This window comes from Varanus komodoensis, unplaced genomic scaffold (assembly GCF_004798865.1).
Source record: "Varanus komodoensis strain SLA01 unplaced genomic scaffold, ASM479886v1 scaffold33, whole genome shotgun sequence".
Lineage (NCBI taxonomy): Eukaryota > Metazoa > Chordata > Lepidosauria > Squamata > Varanidae > Varanus > Varanus komodoensis.
In genome coordinates, this window is record NW_025335817.1 from 214,900 (window position 1) to 230,963 (window position 16,064).

General features: G+C 52.3%; 1 protein-coding gene across 3 annotated transcripts in view; it reads right to left on the reverse strand.

Moving 5' to 3' along the window:
• Positions 1 to 721: 721 nt before the first annotated feature.
• Positions 722 to 16,064, reverse strand: part of SNX33 (sorting nexin 33) — a 15,891-nt gene continuing 548 nt past the window's right edge. The window contains exons 1-3 of one of the 3 annotated variants that reach the window (XM_044438946.1): positions 15,385 to 15,676; positions 13,090 to 15,303; positions 722 to 1,751 (exon numbers count right to left, since the gene is read on the reverse strand). In XM_044438946.1, coding sequence (XP_044294881.1) covers positions 1,498 to 1,751; positions 13,090 to 14,524 — 1,689 coding nt within the window. In that variant the 5' untranslated portion in view covers positions 14,525 to 15,303; positions 15,385 to 15,676 and the 3' untranslated portion in view covers positions 722 to 1,497. Of the gene's footprint in view, positions 1,752 to 13,089; positions 15,677 to 16,064 lie in introns of those variants that run through there. The other 2 variants (XM_044438947.1, XM_044438945.1) reach the window with 2 other exon arrangements.

The following is a 16,064-nucleotide window of genomic DNA, read 5'->3' on the forward strand; positions in this document are numbered from 1 at the left end:
TCTTGGCAGCAAGAGATCGCCGCTCATGCTTCCTGTTGCGACGCCAAGGACTTCAGCGCAGCTTGGGGTGGAGATGGAAGCTGCAAGGCCCGGTCTGTTGCTAGGGATCAATGCGCCGGCCTGCAATTCTGGACCCTCCTTGGGGATCGTGGCTCCGGGGACTGATGTGCTGAGGGATTGCACCACAAAAGGTGGTGCTTCACCAGCGTGTGCGCATCAAGGATGCGGACGGCACGGCCTGGTTGCTCGTGGTCCTCACCCACGCAGACGGTAGACTGAGCAGGTCCTCTGGAGTGGGGCAGCTGCATATCAAGGGAGGGTCATCCCGGGTGATAGAGCGGAGGAACTGGGTGAGAGGAGATAATAATAAAATTGGGCTCCCCCTGCCCCATCCCCATCCCCCTGCCTGGGTACAATTAGTCCAAGTGCAAACAGTCAACCCCATCTTTTCTGAAGATGAAAGGGAAGAAATGATTAATTGACAGTGTTTGAGAGCTGGGCGGGTGGAAAGGGCTGGATGGAAATTCTTCTGTGCGGCATCCGCTCACCAAGGCGACATGGCACATGGGAGCTCTTTGAGACTCCCAGTTCCTGTTCTATGCCCCAGTTCATCATTCATGGACATTTCTGCGCCCGTTTCAAAAAAAGATGCAAACCCAGCTGACCCTCGGATTTTTACCTAAAAATAGAGCCCTTAGAAATAAACAGAGTCAGACATAAGTTTCCAAGTGTCACTTAGCTTTTAGAATACAAAAACATTACTCCCGCGGTTACCTCCACGCGCGATTGCTTTAAACAGAATATTTTACAAAAGCCTTGATCCTTTTTGAGTGTGTGCAATTTCTACAAAAGAATCATTTTGTCGCACCAAAACAAAACTCCCCCACCCCACCTTCCAATTTCTTTCCTCTTAGTTGAAGATGTCGCAACCTATCTATCCAGCGCTTGCAATGTGCAAAGCAACTTAGAACCCTGATCTCGGTTTTTTTGGAGGGAGGGAAGGAAGTCTGAACAACCTGTATGCTGAGGATGGAGTAATTCTTGAAGATCAAGTTTGAAAAGGAGGCGGGAAAAATCTGCAGATGGCAAAACATTGCTTTCGTGTTTCATAAATGTTCCTCCATAAATGATGCTGCTGTTGGCAATGCTGAAAGACCCTGTTGCGAAGGGGAGATCTGCTGGCAACGTGTCTCCGTTCTTTGCTTGCTCTCCAGAAATGCAGGAGTTTCCAGCAGTTTGGTCAGGAGCTTCCCTTTATTTGCTTAGTGTTTTGATTGTATGTACATGAAGATATTGCAGGCCCAAAGCAAGCTGAAACAGCCCTGGCATGTAAAAAAAAAAAGGGGGGGTACACTTCTCATGCTCAGAGGTGCTCTGGTCCGGGAGCTGAGAAAAAGTAGTTCCAGGCAACAGATCTAGGCTGGGGGACAGGGTATCACCTCAGCCCCCAGCTTGGTGCAAAGAGCGAGCTGGGCAACGCGAGTGCCTTGAGGGCCCCTAAAGGTTGTCGTACATCCTCAGCGTCTTTTCCAGCTGCTGGCTTACTCGCTGGTAGAAGACGATCTGCTGCTTGAGGTAAGACTGCATCATCTTCTTGAAGTCCAAGATGCGTCTCTCGTGGAAATGGTTCATTTCGGCCTGCAGGGCAAAGCCTACGACACGGCAGCGCTTCCGGATCCCATCTGCCTCGTCCTGGTCCATCTTTCCCTCGTCACTCATCCGCTGGCTCTCCTTCACTTTGGCAAAAGCACCTGTAGGGGAGGCCGGGGGGCGGGGGGGGGGGGGGAGAGACAGGAGCCATTAGAGCTTCTCTCCCTTTCGTGAACCTACCTCACAGGGCCATTGTGAAGTCTCAGCCCAGACACGGGTTTGCCAGCCCAGTGCAAACCGGAGCTGTGTAGGCACCAAACCCCGAGCATCCCGGAAGAATTCTGGGGCAGGATTGGCAATGCATCCGCCTTTTCTTTCTACTTCTCTGTGTTTGTTGCAAAGGGCAACAAAACGGAGCCAGCGTAGTACATTTTTTAATAGGAACAGGGGGGAAATCGAAAGGAGCAAAGCTTTAGGTGATTCCAGCGTGTGAGACAAATAGCAGAAATCAAAAAAGCAAGACGCCTGCCCACCCCAATAGATATGCTCTAGATTTTAGGGAGGGTCTGGAAGAGAACTGCGTCCAAGCAGTGTTGCTTGGTCAGCGTCTGCACATGAACAAACTGATCCCTTAGAGACTATCCTAGGGAAATATTCTACTGAATATTCAACTATCCTATTGGTTAAGGCAGCTTACTGAATCCTTCCCCTCTGTTGTATCCACACAACCACCCTTGTTAGGGTCGGCCATAACTCAAGGACTGGCCTAGAGTCACCCAGGCTGAGCTGGGATTAGAACCCCGATCTCTCCTGTCCCGCCCCAACACTCTGCCTGCTGTGCCATGTTGCCTCTGTTGTGCGAAACGGTTTTAAATTCAATTCGCGCTGCACGATCGAGTCCTATCTTGCCGTGTCTACACACACTCACTTCCAATCAACCTCAACTGGTCCCTGCGGGTTTACCTCCCTTCGACCTCACCTGCTCTCTGTGCAGAATAACACCTGCAGAAGTGGAACTGAGGTCTATTGTGTAGCAAGTGCTTTCGTATAATTATACAGTGGGAAGAGCTTTCCAAAGCTGAATGCTGCGACTCAAGGATTTGCAAGCCAATATTTGTAATGAGGCAATGCAGCTATGAATGGCTAATTCTACCACACAGTGAGTTCGGCCTGCATCTTTCTTAAGTCATTAATGATAGCAAGGAGTGTCCTCATTGTGCATTTGTCCATGTATTGCATTTATGTAAATATTACGCACATTTCTGTCTTTGGTAGAGTGGTTTGGCTAGAGGGCAACCAAAAAATGTTGCAATCTCACATCCAACCTTGCAAGTATATTTACATGCCTTACCTAATGTATGCTGGTTTGCATTCTCTGCTACTTATATGAACCCTGCCTCTAACAGCAGACTCAGGCGGTGAGTGTGAAGGGGAGGGGGAACAGATGGGGCCACTGAGATGAAGAGGGAGGTATCAATGTGCTTGGAAGAACCCCATCATCCAGACAGACAAAACCCAAAGAGCAAGGCCCGGGGATGCGCAGCGTTCTCAGAAAATGCTGGGTGCCGGCTCTCTCGCGTGCAATACTGATGCGCGCTTGTCTGAAGCTACTAAAAGCAACTTCAGCCCGGTGAACCTTCTCGGGTCCTCAGCGCCACACGCCAGTGCGATGAGCATGGCCGAGCGAGCTGTTTGCAGGGCCTTAGCTATGCAGGCTTTCTTGCTTATCCGGCCACAAGTCAGAACCAGAGAGCTGCAAAAGGTTTCTACGATTTCCTCGCCCTGCTTGGCCGGCTGTCGGTCCATTCTTGGGGGCTCTGTGCAGCCTCCCCCAACCTGCCACGCTCATAAGCCTTCCCATTGGCACCTTATATGCTAGCTGAGGGTGATGGGTGCTGTAGTCCAGCACCTCTGCAGCAAGCCAACTAAGTAAGTGAACGCTTGCTTAAATACTTAAAGTAACAGCTGTTTAAGTATTTAGTTTAAGTACTGTATTTACTCCACGGTTCCCACACCAGGTCTCCAGGGAGACAGCTCCCTCCCCAGCAAAACTCAGCACCCCATGTTTTTCTTGGTCTCTTTCAAAACGGCAGCCTTTGCCACACCTGGATTTCCTCATCCCTTGCAGAAAAAAAGGAGAGCCTTTCAGAGTCCAGTGCTCCATTCCCAAGTCTTGAAAAGGGAAACCTCTGAGCTGGTGTGCGTATACATCATATTTTTATCACACAGCCTGTGGTTGCCTACACACATGCAGACACACACAGGAACATGGGCACGTCTTAAATCTCGAAGTCGGTGGTCAATGCCCACATCTGTAAAATCCATGTGCCTTAATCGAAAGGCACCAGGCCAAGCACGACTAACTGTTCCAGAAATTGCAGCTGCTGAGGTCAGATATGAATTGCCGCTAACATTTCATAGGATCACCGCCACCTCTTGTCTTATGGCAGGGATAAGGAATCCGCTGCCGCCCAGGTGTTTGGGACTGCGACTCCCAAGATCCCTAGCCAAACTGGTTGGAATGGATGGGAATTATAGTCCAAAACTTCTGGGAAGTCCTCTCTCTGGACATCTGATATGAGGCAGTGATTGGTTCTCTACTACCCTGCTTAAGCGGCTTGCCTCCACCTTTGCATAATGTCCGTATTTGTAGAAAAACAAAACACTTACAAAAAGCTGTCAGCCTGCCGGGACCAAAGGAACCCAAACCAGGGAGTTAGATGAATCCCTGGACTTCTCAGGGCTTGGGAATCTGCCGCTGCCTGCCGGCCCTGACAAGCCCGGACCAGGTAGGCTGGCTCAGTGGACCGCGATTCCCTCTGTTCCCAACACGGAAGGGCAAAACTGCAGGGCCAGGGGCCGAAGCCACGCCTGGGCTTCCCCACATAGCCAGGCCCCTTTCCCCATCCCATACGGAACTCTTCCCCCATGCTGCAAGGCTGCAATGCTTCTCCTGAAGCTTGGCTCCTGGAAGTAGGAGCCTGAAGCTTTGGGGAGATGTTGCCCTCACCGCCGCCGACTGCTGGAATGACTCCCCAGAAGCCTGAAATGGAGCACAGGCCTCGAGATGCAAGTAAGCTGGGCTCCCGCCCTGCGTCTGAAGCCAAGCAGCTTCTCTCCTAAAGCTCACCAGTCTCTCGGACTTCAAGCCAGGAGAAAGCAGGCCACTGCCGAGTCCGCAGCCCCAGCCGACGTGACGAGGGCAGAGCGATGCGCCGTACGTCACTGCTGCCGGATGGCCCGCGGCCCTGATCCTTGGAAAGAGGTCAGACAAGCAGGCGATGCGCCGAAGATGATGGGGCAGAGCTTCCTCATGTGGAAACGGTTCCCTGAAGCTAGAAAGCGATCGATCTAATTCAGGCCACTGGCTAGTGAGCCACCGAGGGGAGGGGAAGGGTGGCCGCTGGAGCCGTTCGGTCTCATTCTGCAGGGCTTGTTTTGACCTCGGAAGACCGGCACCTGCGAGGAACGGAGCCGCTCAGCCGATGCCTCGCACTCATGCAAATGAAGGAATAACCTAGTTTTGGGCACTAAATAATTCAGACCAACTACTTAATGCTCAAACCAGCCATAGCAGGCCGTGCCGGCTTTGCTGGGAGTCCTGCCCTTTCCATAATGGCTTCGCTCAGACGTAAACTGACATCTCCCATGCAGAAAAACGAGGGACAACTCTGCAAAGGGGCAGAATCCAGGTCATGCACTCTTCTGCTCGATATAATTTGATGGGTTCCTCATGCCTGTAATTAACGCCACACAGGATTTTCTCTCGCCATCAACAGTGTCACTGAACTCGTGCGCAACGCTCCGTTTTAGCATCCAACAGCGTCCATTTGGCCGGAAGGAGGCTGGCTCTCCTGCTTTTGTCCCAGCATTTGCAGCGTTGCTAACAGTCCGTGCATTTTTTAGAAATCTTGGAAGTATATTTCTGAGTGGTTGCAACACAGCACAATCTTGAGCTCGGTCCAAAGTGCCCACAGTTATGTTTTGAACTACACAATGCCTTAAAGACAAAGGAGACAGGTCGGCCTCTTTCCTAGGACTGGCTGCGGGCTGAAAGGTCTTCTCCTGCCTGAACAGGCACACAATTGTGCCTTCCATGCCCTTTGTGGTTTGCAAATGTTGCTCTAAGAGGACAGAGCGCCTGCCTGCTGCAGACCTGACCTTTCCTTGCAGACTCAAAGCTCCAAGTTCCACTTACAGCATCTGATGGGAGTGTGCCAGGACCCCAAAAAGCCGTGCAAACACACTGAAACACCTGGACAATTAACACAGCAAAGCAACAACCCTATGGGATCCCCATAAAATATCCAAGGGGCCAAGGATACTGGGACCTGAGGCTGAATTCTGGGACGTGAGGTTGAGAAGAGCCTTCCAATCTCAGAGGAGAGGCTTGCGCTCCACCGCCACATCTCACCCTGCATCCTGGAGATGGGGAGAAGGGAGCTTCCCAGTGGGAAGAGGGAAAGAAACAGGTTGCCCTCTGCAGCCTCCTGCCCTCCCTCTCCCAAACTGGGCCTTTTCTGCTGGTGTAGCAACAGCAGCATCTCATGCCACTGCAGGGTGGGAGTCAGACTGCTTGTCCAGGCCTCTCTTACCTCCATGGTTTAGAAACCTTACAATGGGAGCGGCTTCATCTACCTGTATGCCATCGAAGGAATCCTTGACACCTACAGTGTGGCTTTCTGATCTTGGCCTTCCTTGACTCCTTGGGTTGCTGAACTGGGCATTCACTTCCCCTCTAAAACCCACGAGCCACGGCTTCCCTGGGCGGACCCTGCCATCTCCTCGGTCTCATTCCTGCGTCTACATAGCTTTCAAAGCCCTGTGAGCAAGGGGGATCTGGTGAGCTTTTGAAAATGAGCAACCAGCTCTTTGGACCAAATCCCCACGTAGAGAAAGTGAATTTGCTTCTCAAGTCCATTTCTACCAGTCCGAGGGAGAATGGAAATAAAATATGCCAATGCTAACAGAAGCATCAGAAATCAGTGTTTAGATGGACAAGAGGCTGAGGACGTTTCTGCCTGCTCTGCTACCCCCAAAATACCATTCTGAGAGGATGCGGCAGGAGGATGTTCCCCTTCTTCAGGAAACCATGATGCCTGCCCTCTGGTCTGGACGCAAGCCGTCTAGGGTGGCCCTGTGTCCCACTTTACAGAGTGCGGTCCTCTGAAGGTGTCCTGTACTGGAAGGACTGTCCAGTCCAGCACCAGATCAAGGACCATCAGAAGGTCAGTATGAGAACAGGCTCTTCCCACTGCTATCACACTTCTCTACCTCCTCCCTTCTTTTTCCAGCAGCCTCTATTAAAGCAGAGTTTTGCATTTCAGCTGCTAACGGGACTGGTTAGCCTGGCCAATACTTGTTTTTATTCTATTCTGTTCTATATTTCTATACTGCAGCCCGATAGCCAAGGCTCTCTGGATAGTTTACGAGGGTTGTTGATTAGAAACACTGGGCACACGAGTCCAAACATTTGGGGAGCGTCAGATCAGGGACAGCTGATCTGGAGAGAGGAAGAAGAAAAACAGCACGCTTAAGACATAAAGGAAGGATTATACAAGACATCTGAAAGGGGCTCTCTGGGTGCAGTGGGAATGAAGGCTGCGATTCCACGCATGCTTTCCTTTGAACAGTTCCTGTGGAAACGCCAGATTCACATCTGAATAAACAGGCAGCCTGCTCCATCTGGGTGAGACTCGCTGCCTTCACCCATCGCTTTGCTGTCCCTTCCCTTCCAGGGAGAGCAGCAAGGCCAAACGCCCGCGGGGAGGCAGCATCCACTCCGCTTTCTCCTTCCAAAGCAGCCTTGGGGTCCTCCTGCTCTTGTCCTCCAAAGAGCCCTGTGTGGTAGGCAGTCGAAGCCAAGAGTCCGCGACTGGCCCAGCGTCCCCAGCGCACACCATGGCTGAGCGGGGTCTAGAACCCGGAACCCTCGAACCCCAGCCCCATGTTCGAACCACTACACCCTGCTGTCTCTTGGCAGGGGACGCCCGCCAGAGTACAAAGAACGGTTCTCTCGCCTCTCACCACACACACGGACTTCTGCACAGGGTGTTGAGCGTCCCTTCCGGTGTCTTGCCTTCCTGCTGCTCTTCCCATCTGCTCTTCGCACCCCGCGAGATGTAAACAGGATCTCGCGTCTACTTTATCCCCTCGTGCTACTGACCTGAGGTTATAATCCTGTAACAGGCACAGCTCCAGAAGCGGCCGATGAGACCAAAACACCCGAAAGGGATGCTTGGCAGAGAGAGAAGCTTCTACGAGAGAAAACACCGCCCCAGCCGCCCCAGTTGCTGTTCCTGTTTAACATACGTGCTTTACTGAACGCTGTCCAACAGCCGTGTGCATGTTTACTCAGATGCGAGCCCCATGGAGTTCAATCATCCCTCGTAAATGTGTTTAGGAATGCAGTACACATCTCCATCCATGGAAGATTAAAAAGAGACTCACAGTCTTAAAGTTTAGTCTACAAAGGACCGACCACCTTTTTCTTGTCGCTATTGCGAAATGATGGGGAGCCGGAAACCCCTGTTCATTCACTGAAACCTTCTGCCCGTGGTGGATTTATCAACCGCTTGCAACAGGCGGGAGCGGGAAGCAGGATCTTCTCACCTGGATGCCCGTACCTGGATGCAGACAGCATCATCCTTGAGGGAAGTGACCTAGAGGGACAGGACAGCAGGGTGGCCCCCGCCTCCTTCCTCACATTTACCTGCAGCAGGGCTGGAGCAAAGGTCAGGTACAGGGGAACCCTTGCTAAGGGCTCACAGCTCAGCAGGGGCCCACTGAGAACGCCCCCCCCCCCCGGGGGCGCATCTCCTTTTCATCAGGGCTTGCTTGCAGGCCTCCGGCCCTGGCCTGGGCAACGGTGGCCTGGAGGAGGAGATGCCAGCCCACCTGCCCACCACCTCCATGGCCCTGAGGGCATCTCATCCAGGGCTGTCAACACCCAAGAGGAAGCAAAACTGAGCTGGCTTCCCAAACCTCTGACGCAGTTTCTTTCTCACCGGCACCGATGCATCGCTTTCTGAGAAGGGAACAGGACGAGGTGCTTACAGACTTGTTTGCAGAAAAGCGGTGCATGCAATAACCCGAGAAACAACCTCTCTCCACATGCCCCGCGGCGACAGAGGGCTGGAGGGCCACCACGGTCTTGGCATGGAGACCCTACGAGCTGCCAAAGCTGCTGCGACAGGCACTGGCCCCGATCCGCTCCTCTCTGTGTCGACGTTTGGCCTTTCCTTGCCGCCTGGGCCATGCGCCAGCGAGGTAGGAGTCTCAAGCGCCCCGGCAGGGAAGACACTTGTACAATGAACCCCAAGCTGCATGTTGTGCCACAACATTTTCCAAATTGCTTTACTTTAAAATCCGTGCCTGGGCTTGCTCTCGTTTGTGTACACCAGCTCAAGCGACTGACCCGGCTAGCCAAGCGATCTGCTCTGATCCTCCGGGGTCCCATCCTGCCACTCGCCCAGAGTCCAAAACATGTAGGATGCCTGCACTAAGCCTTACAAACAAGCCACTTCCAGCAGTTTTCATTCCAGCAGGAAGAGGTCTTTGTACCGCGAATAGGTCTGAATGGTCCATTCAAGACCAAACCGCCCACAAATCCCATTGCATCACTGCAAGGAACAATTATGCTGTTTCTAGAAAAATTCTCCTTTCCTCCTGCTAGCGGGAGGGCGGCAGCTAAGCTCAGCGTGAACTGTGAGGCAATAGCTGTGAACCATCCCAAGATGCCAGTAGAGGGACAGTCTATAAAGCTTTACATAAATTAAATAAATTTGCATAGCAGATACCAGATTCCTGCAAACCTCAGTGCCGCTACACTGCTTGTCTCGAGTGGAGGGGTCTTTCTCCCCATGTATTACCCAAGCTCCTTTTAATGGAGATGCTAGAGGTGAATTGCAGGGCTACTAGTTACACTTCCTTTCCTTTGCCGTGCTGAGGTCTTCTTCGTGGCTTTTGTCCGTGAGCCACCCTGGGAATCTTTCTCTGGATTTCCAGGTGTTAAATGCTTGGTGGAAAATGCATGTCATGGGATTATACATGTAATTAATTATGCAGTAAATCAATCGGCATATTCCCATGAGAAAGCAGTGGGAGAAACTCAGTGTATCTGTGGGCAAAGAATTCAAGTTTCCAGAGTGTCTTGGCGTTGATCGATCGTGCAAAAGAACTCATTTCTGGTCATCGGAGTACACGTGGACAATACCTGCTGAACTCTCACAAGCCAGAAGCATGGCTGAGTAAGAGTTGTTTGGGAAACGTGCCTCTGTCATAACTAGTAAAGCCAGAAAAGATATAGACAATAACAAATTAAACCATGCAAAGTAAAGGAAGTCCTGGAAATGTGCTTGATTCGCATCAAGCACACACACAACTGGCATATCTTGCTTCAGAATCCGAATTGCCTGGGTGGAAAGTTTCAGTGTTTGCAACTCTGCACTTTTGTGTAGAATAACTGTGCTGTACATACAGCCCTACCAGTAGCAGAAATCTTTGATTCAAATGACTCTATTGCACTGAAATCAATGTCCGTGTAAATATACAAACACTGTATTGTGTTTTCCCCAGATTTTCATCTGTGCTCTTATTGTTTTATTATGATTCTAGATATCTTCTTAAAGAATTATCTGTGCACCACCCAGAGAACTTAAAATTATTGGGTGCCATAAAGTGTGAAAAATATGAATAAATGAATATTAAGGCATTACAACAGACACTGCTTGCAACTTCCCGAAGCCTAGTCGCACTGCTTATCCGCCACCGACACGAGCTCTTGCCTTCCCGAAGCCTAATCTGCTGCCAATAATTCTTCTGGAAGTGCAATTTGTCCATGTTCCATATGATGTCTGCTTATATTTTAGGAAAGCAAAAGAAGTTGAGATCCTGTATTAAAAATACAACTGGATGGATGACAAAACTCCCAAGGGGCCACCTCTAACAGAAGGCTGACCCTCAACACAGTGGCCTACAGAGGTCAAGCCATTCTGGTGGCCTTATGATGTTGTTCTGAAGCAGCAATTTGTTATTTTCTCTGAATTAGCAATGCCATCAATTCCTTTTTTCCCCTTGGGAGCCCTAACCTTACACAGAGGGAGTTGCCTAGTTGTTCAGTGGGGCTGGCAATTCTTGGGGGTCGGGGGTCACCTCCCACCCAACTCCCGCAGTCTGCCCTTTGCAGGGTACCAGGGGAAAAATGCCTAGTTGCGTGCCACTACAGGGACTCAAAAGGCCAGATGCGGCTTGAAAAGGAATCGGCCTGCCTACAGCGCCTTCCCAGGGGTCTGCAGCCCTGAAACCCGGTTTCAGCACAGAGCAGCAGCACCTCTCCAGTTCTTGGGCGTCTCAGGCAAGGATGCTTGGCAGGCCGTGCTGGATGGGAATGATGTGCGTTGTAGTTTGAGATGCCTGGAGGGGTCCAAGTTAGGGACGGGCTGGTACAGCGGACAGCACTTCACATGGGCTGAGCTTTGTTCCTTGGAATCATATGCCACACCGCAAGGCTCTCTTTTCGGGCTCTTTTGCTGAAAAGTCTAGGAAATGAACCTTATTTCCTGAACACACAAAAAAGGGCATTTCCTGAAGTTGCCCGAAGCATGCAGTTTTCTCTAGCAAGTGTTCCTAACGCAAGACGGAAAGCTGCCCCTTTGTGGAATCAAAGAGATTTATGTCTTCCATCAGATTCAGTGGGGCTTCCTCTCAAACATATAAAAATTGTGGGCCTAGGGGCTTTGTAAATGATTTTTGATCTGACTGGAAGACAGCTGCTAAATATTGGCTGGGTGAGCGAAACCAAGATGGGAAATTTACTCACTTCCACTTCCGGCCTGTTCCCCCATATAAGCACTTTTTTGCTCTCCATCTGTTTTTGCTTTCTTCACACTTTCTTCTCCTCCTCCACTACCTCACCTCCTGACTTCTTCTCCCTGAATTTTTCCTCCTCCTGGGGCATCTTTCCAGCTCTCCTCTTTCTTCCAGGAAGCTGTCGTTGTGTTGGACTCCGTCTGTGACAAGCCTCCCCCTTCCTCCCAGAAAATGAACTGCAGCCTGAGCGCATGGAATGTTTGCTAGCATTCCATGCCGCCACAACAACTTAAACAACCAGTGGCAGAAGCTTCAGATACAGGCCAAGTCAAGGCTAATTAATTTGTCGGAGCAAAGTAATGCAAAAGCCAGTAGAAAGACACAATCCTACACCCTCTTCCCAAAAGTAAGACACACTGAACTCAGTAGAACTAGTCCTGAGCAGGCATCCTTAATTACACTGTCAACATCCTTTTGAAAAAGGCCCAAAGTCTCAAAGGACTGGTTTCAAAAAACAGCAAGAACTCTTTTGTTATGTCACCAGCGTTTTCATCCTGCCTTGACCATGACTGCCAGCCTTGGGAAAGTAATTTCGACCCAGCCCTTCTTCCCAGTTGCTTAGAGAAGTGCTTGTCCTCCAACGTTCATCCGTTAAATCCAAACTAAGCTAAGGACCATTTCCTATTGGAGCATTTCTATTTTTAAAAAAGTATTTAAAAATAAGCAGAATGCCATGGTTGTAAAATGCATATATCTTCATTTGGAATTTCCTTCAAGCAGGAGCAAGGCTGTCCAGATGTTTGGACTAAAACTCCTATCGGCTCCATCCAGCCTGGCCCAAATGGAAGGACTCCCGAAGAGGAGTCACAATCAGCACATCTGGAGCTCATGAGGTTGCCTTCCTCTGTCGTAAACATGGGCAGAGAAGCCAGCAAGATGAACCCATTGCCCTGCCTGCTGCATGCTGGAAGCCAAAACCATCCATCAGACTAACTATGGACCGGCAGAAGGGTTTAGTGCAGGCTTCTCCAACCTGGAGCTCTCCAAATGTATTGGACTGCAGTTCCTATAATTCCAAGCCAGTATGACCGAGGAATTATACTGGGAGGCTGCCCGGAGTTCCCAGATTCAAAATGCCTGTTCTTCCCATTTATACTGGTATCCCTTCCTTCCCCGGATCTCTCCTTTGGACTGCCTCTTAAACTGCCATTTCCTCTGGGCAGGGACCTTCCCCCTTGCACTTGACTCAGCACCCCGCTTGCGGAAGGCTTCATCGCACGGAGCTCCGTCCAGGCACGTGGGGAGTCAACATGCACGGAGCGCCAGTGTGGTGCGGTAGCCGGAGGGCTGGAACGCAACTCGGGGGGCTGGGCTTGGGCCCCACTGGCCACGAAGCTCCCCCAGTGTCTCGGCACCAGCCGCAGCCTCCCCCACCTCCCGGGGTTGTGATGAAGATACATGGGGCCCTGGACCTGGACCTATCAATGCAACCAAAAATTAATGCAGCCTAACCCTAACCCACCAGTGAAGCATTCCACACACTGCTGGACACGCCACAGACTCAGCTGCTCGGTGGCCTTGCTGAGCGGCTGCCACCCACCCACCACACGCGTGTCCCAGCGTCCCCGGCAGCGTCGAACACGAGGCACGTTTCACCCAGTGGCTGCAGCAGCCTGCGCAGCCGCTTACCTTTCTGAAGGTGGATGATGTCGGGGAAGTTGGAGAGGAGCCCTTGGTACAGGGAGAGCGTGTCCAGCATGAGGAACAGGTCGTTCTTGGGCTGCTCGGCAAACATCTCCCCCACCGTCTCGTAGGTCTTGCCCGTGTGCGAGATGGCCCCGTTCAGGGCGTCGAAGCTGTACGGCGGGTCCATCTGGAAGGACTGGCTGATGGCCTGGAAGGCGCTGCCCAGCTTCTGGAACTCCTTGCGGAAGCCTCCGGCGTGCTTCCGCACCAGCTCCGAGGCCACGTTGGTCAGCTGCAGGACGCTGTCTTCCATCTTCTTGCTGAAGGCCTTGAACGTGTCCACCCGGTCCTCCACGTCCTGAAGGTCCTGGTGCTCGGTGGGGATCTGGAGGGTCAGCAGGAAGCTGGCGCCGACCATCTCGTCCTTCTCGGCCCGCCGCTTGCCCATCTTCCACTGCTTGTCGTCCCCACAGGTGAGGAAGTGCTGGAAGCCCTCGTACTGGGAGAGGGCCGGGTGGGTGGTCATGTGGTCCATCCACAAGATCAGCCTCCGCTTGCGCTTCTCGATGAAGTCGTCCTCAAAGCGGCCCGTGGCCTGCTTCTCGGGCAGGTGAGGCACGGAGATGACCGTGAACTTGTGCAGGAGGCGGTTGTACAGCCAGTCGAAGTGTTTGTACCGCCGGTAGACAGGCGAAGTACAGTTGCTGGCCGTCAGCCGGTAGGAGATGTAGCTCTTGATGCCCTTGAACTTGGTCTGTTTGGTAGGGTCCTCCACGGAGCAGGCCAGCGGGTGTGGATTCGACCTCCACTGCGGCCCCTTGGGACCCATGTCGATGTAGTATGCCTCCGCTATCTTGCCCATCATGGGCACGTCTCCCAGAATGAAGGCCTCCACCCCCGACCGGACAAAGCAGGAGAAGCGGTTGAGGTTCCGGCCCACCACGCTGCCCCTTTTGCTGGAGCCGATGCTGTCCTGCCTCTCCAAGGAGGGCTTGGGCCGGTAGCCCACGTTGTTGGGATGGGTGTACGGCCCCGGATGCGACAGGCTGGGGGACGGGTGCCCGTTGGTGCCAGCCCTGCCCCGGGGCTGCTCCTCCACCACGGTGCAGCTGTCGTCCCAGTCGTCCCAGTCGTCGTCATCGTCATCCTCGAAGCTGCCCTGGTGGGAAACCGTGGTGCTCGCAGGGGTGATGTAGAAGGACGAGCCATTTCCTGCCGGGCTCTGGGAGTAATCCGTGTAGGTGGAGGCGGATCTGGAGCGAAGGATTTCTACGTAGGATGCAGGGAAGAGACCCGTTTCCCCTCTGCTGTTGGTCCCCTGCAACCAGCCGTCCAAGGAGTTTTCACTGAAGATAACCAGCTCCTCGTTCTCTCGGATGCTAATTTCTTCTTTGTTTTCGCTCTGGAAGTTGTAAAGTGCTCTTGCTTTTGTTGACATGGTTGCAACCTGCTGCCAAAACCTTAAGTCTCCTGACTGGAATCACAGTTCCTTGGATGCTTAAGTTACAGGCAGGAAAACACAACAGCGCCCTTATGCCTTTGGGAGCAGTAACAGCTTTAGGGAATGGGGATTTCACAGGCTTTCCCTGAAAGGAACACAATAATTTATCTTTTCCGTAAAGATCAGTGCTGAGATGTAGACATTGCAGTATGTTTCATAGTCTTGCAGGCATGAGGGAAGAAAGACATGCTCAGGGCCAACCAAACCGCATTTCTGACCCTTCGTTTTAGGTTAAATAGGCTTCAGTCAGATTCCAAGACAGCCAGAAAGCAGTCATCCCTAGGTCGATTTTATCTTGCAAACAGGTTATTCCTGAACACTTTTCGTGTTACACTGAAATTATGCAAAAAGATTAGAACTCTCCATCAGATAAGAGCTGTCCAAGAAGTTTTTTCATGGAAATTCCTTCTTATATATAAAGCAATGAAGTCTTCTTCTTTTAAAACTAAAGCCTGTGCAATACTCAATCACAGTGGTTAAAAAAAAACCCTTCAAGGCTGTGTGTTTGCGTGTGCGGAATTAAAACAAAAACAGAAAAGTCTTGCTTATTATAGATCAAAAATGTTTTGCAAATTTAGAATATCCCGTTTGGGCCGGATTCAAAATCCACATGCCTCCTGCGCAGGGTGGAAGAAAATGAAAACCACAAATCAATTCAAGCCCGAATAGGTCACACCTTGGACTGAGCACTAAGACAAAGTTCATAAGGGCTTCACCTGAAAGAGAAATATAAATGAGAAGGGGAAGAACCTCTTCCGAAGTTTAAAATCTTGGGAGGGAAGGAAGGAAGCACAAACCGGAGCGAAGCGAAACCCGAGCAGCGCGACCACCCTTTCCCCCAAAAGCGCTCGCAGGGCTTTCAGGTCACTCCGATCCACCAGCTGAGCGCGAAATCCTTCGGGGGGCCAAGAGGGCTCTTTACTTAATGACTCTTTCCTTGGTCAGTTTCCAGCCGCTGAACTAGCACAGGTCCAAACAAATCCCGATCCTGAGCAAGGTTTCTCCAAGAAATGAAGCGAAGGGGTGGAAAAACAACAGCAGCGGCCGCCACTGGGAGTGTAAAGCGAATTCCGGAAAGTCCACGGTGAAGCTTACCGCAAAGCCGCAGGAAATTCGATTACCGCTTTCCGAACAGCCCCGCGAGGGGGGGGGGGGGGCGGGGGGGGGGGGGGGGGGGGGGGCGGGCGCGGGGGCGGGGCGAGGCGAGCGCCGGGGACGGGAGACGCGCGCCGGGGCTGCCAGCGGAGCCGAGCCGAGCCCAGCCGAGCCCTCCGGAGCGCTGGCCGCCGGCGAAGTTTCCGCGGAGTTGCTGCCGCAGGGGCTCCGGCGGGCGGGGCGGCGGCGGCGAGCCCCGCTCGGGCGCGCGGAGTCGGCCCGCACCGCGGGAGGCGCTTCCGCTGCGGATGGGACAGGACGGGACGGGACGGGCCTGGGGGCTCCGCGGCGCCGTCCGTGCGCCCCAGCCGCGCCCTTCCCG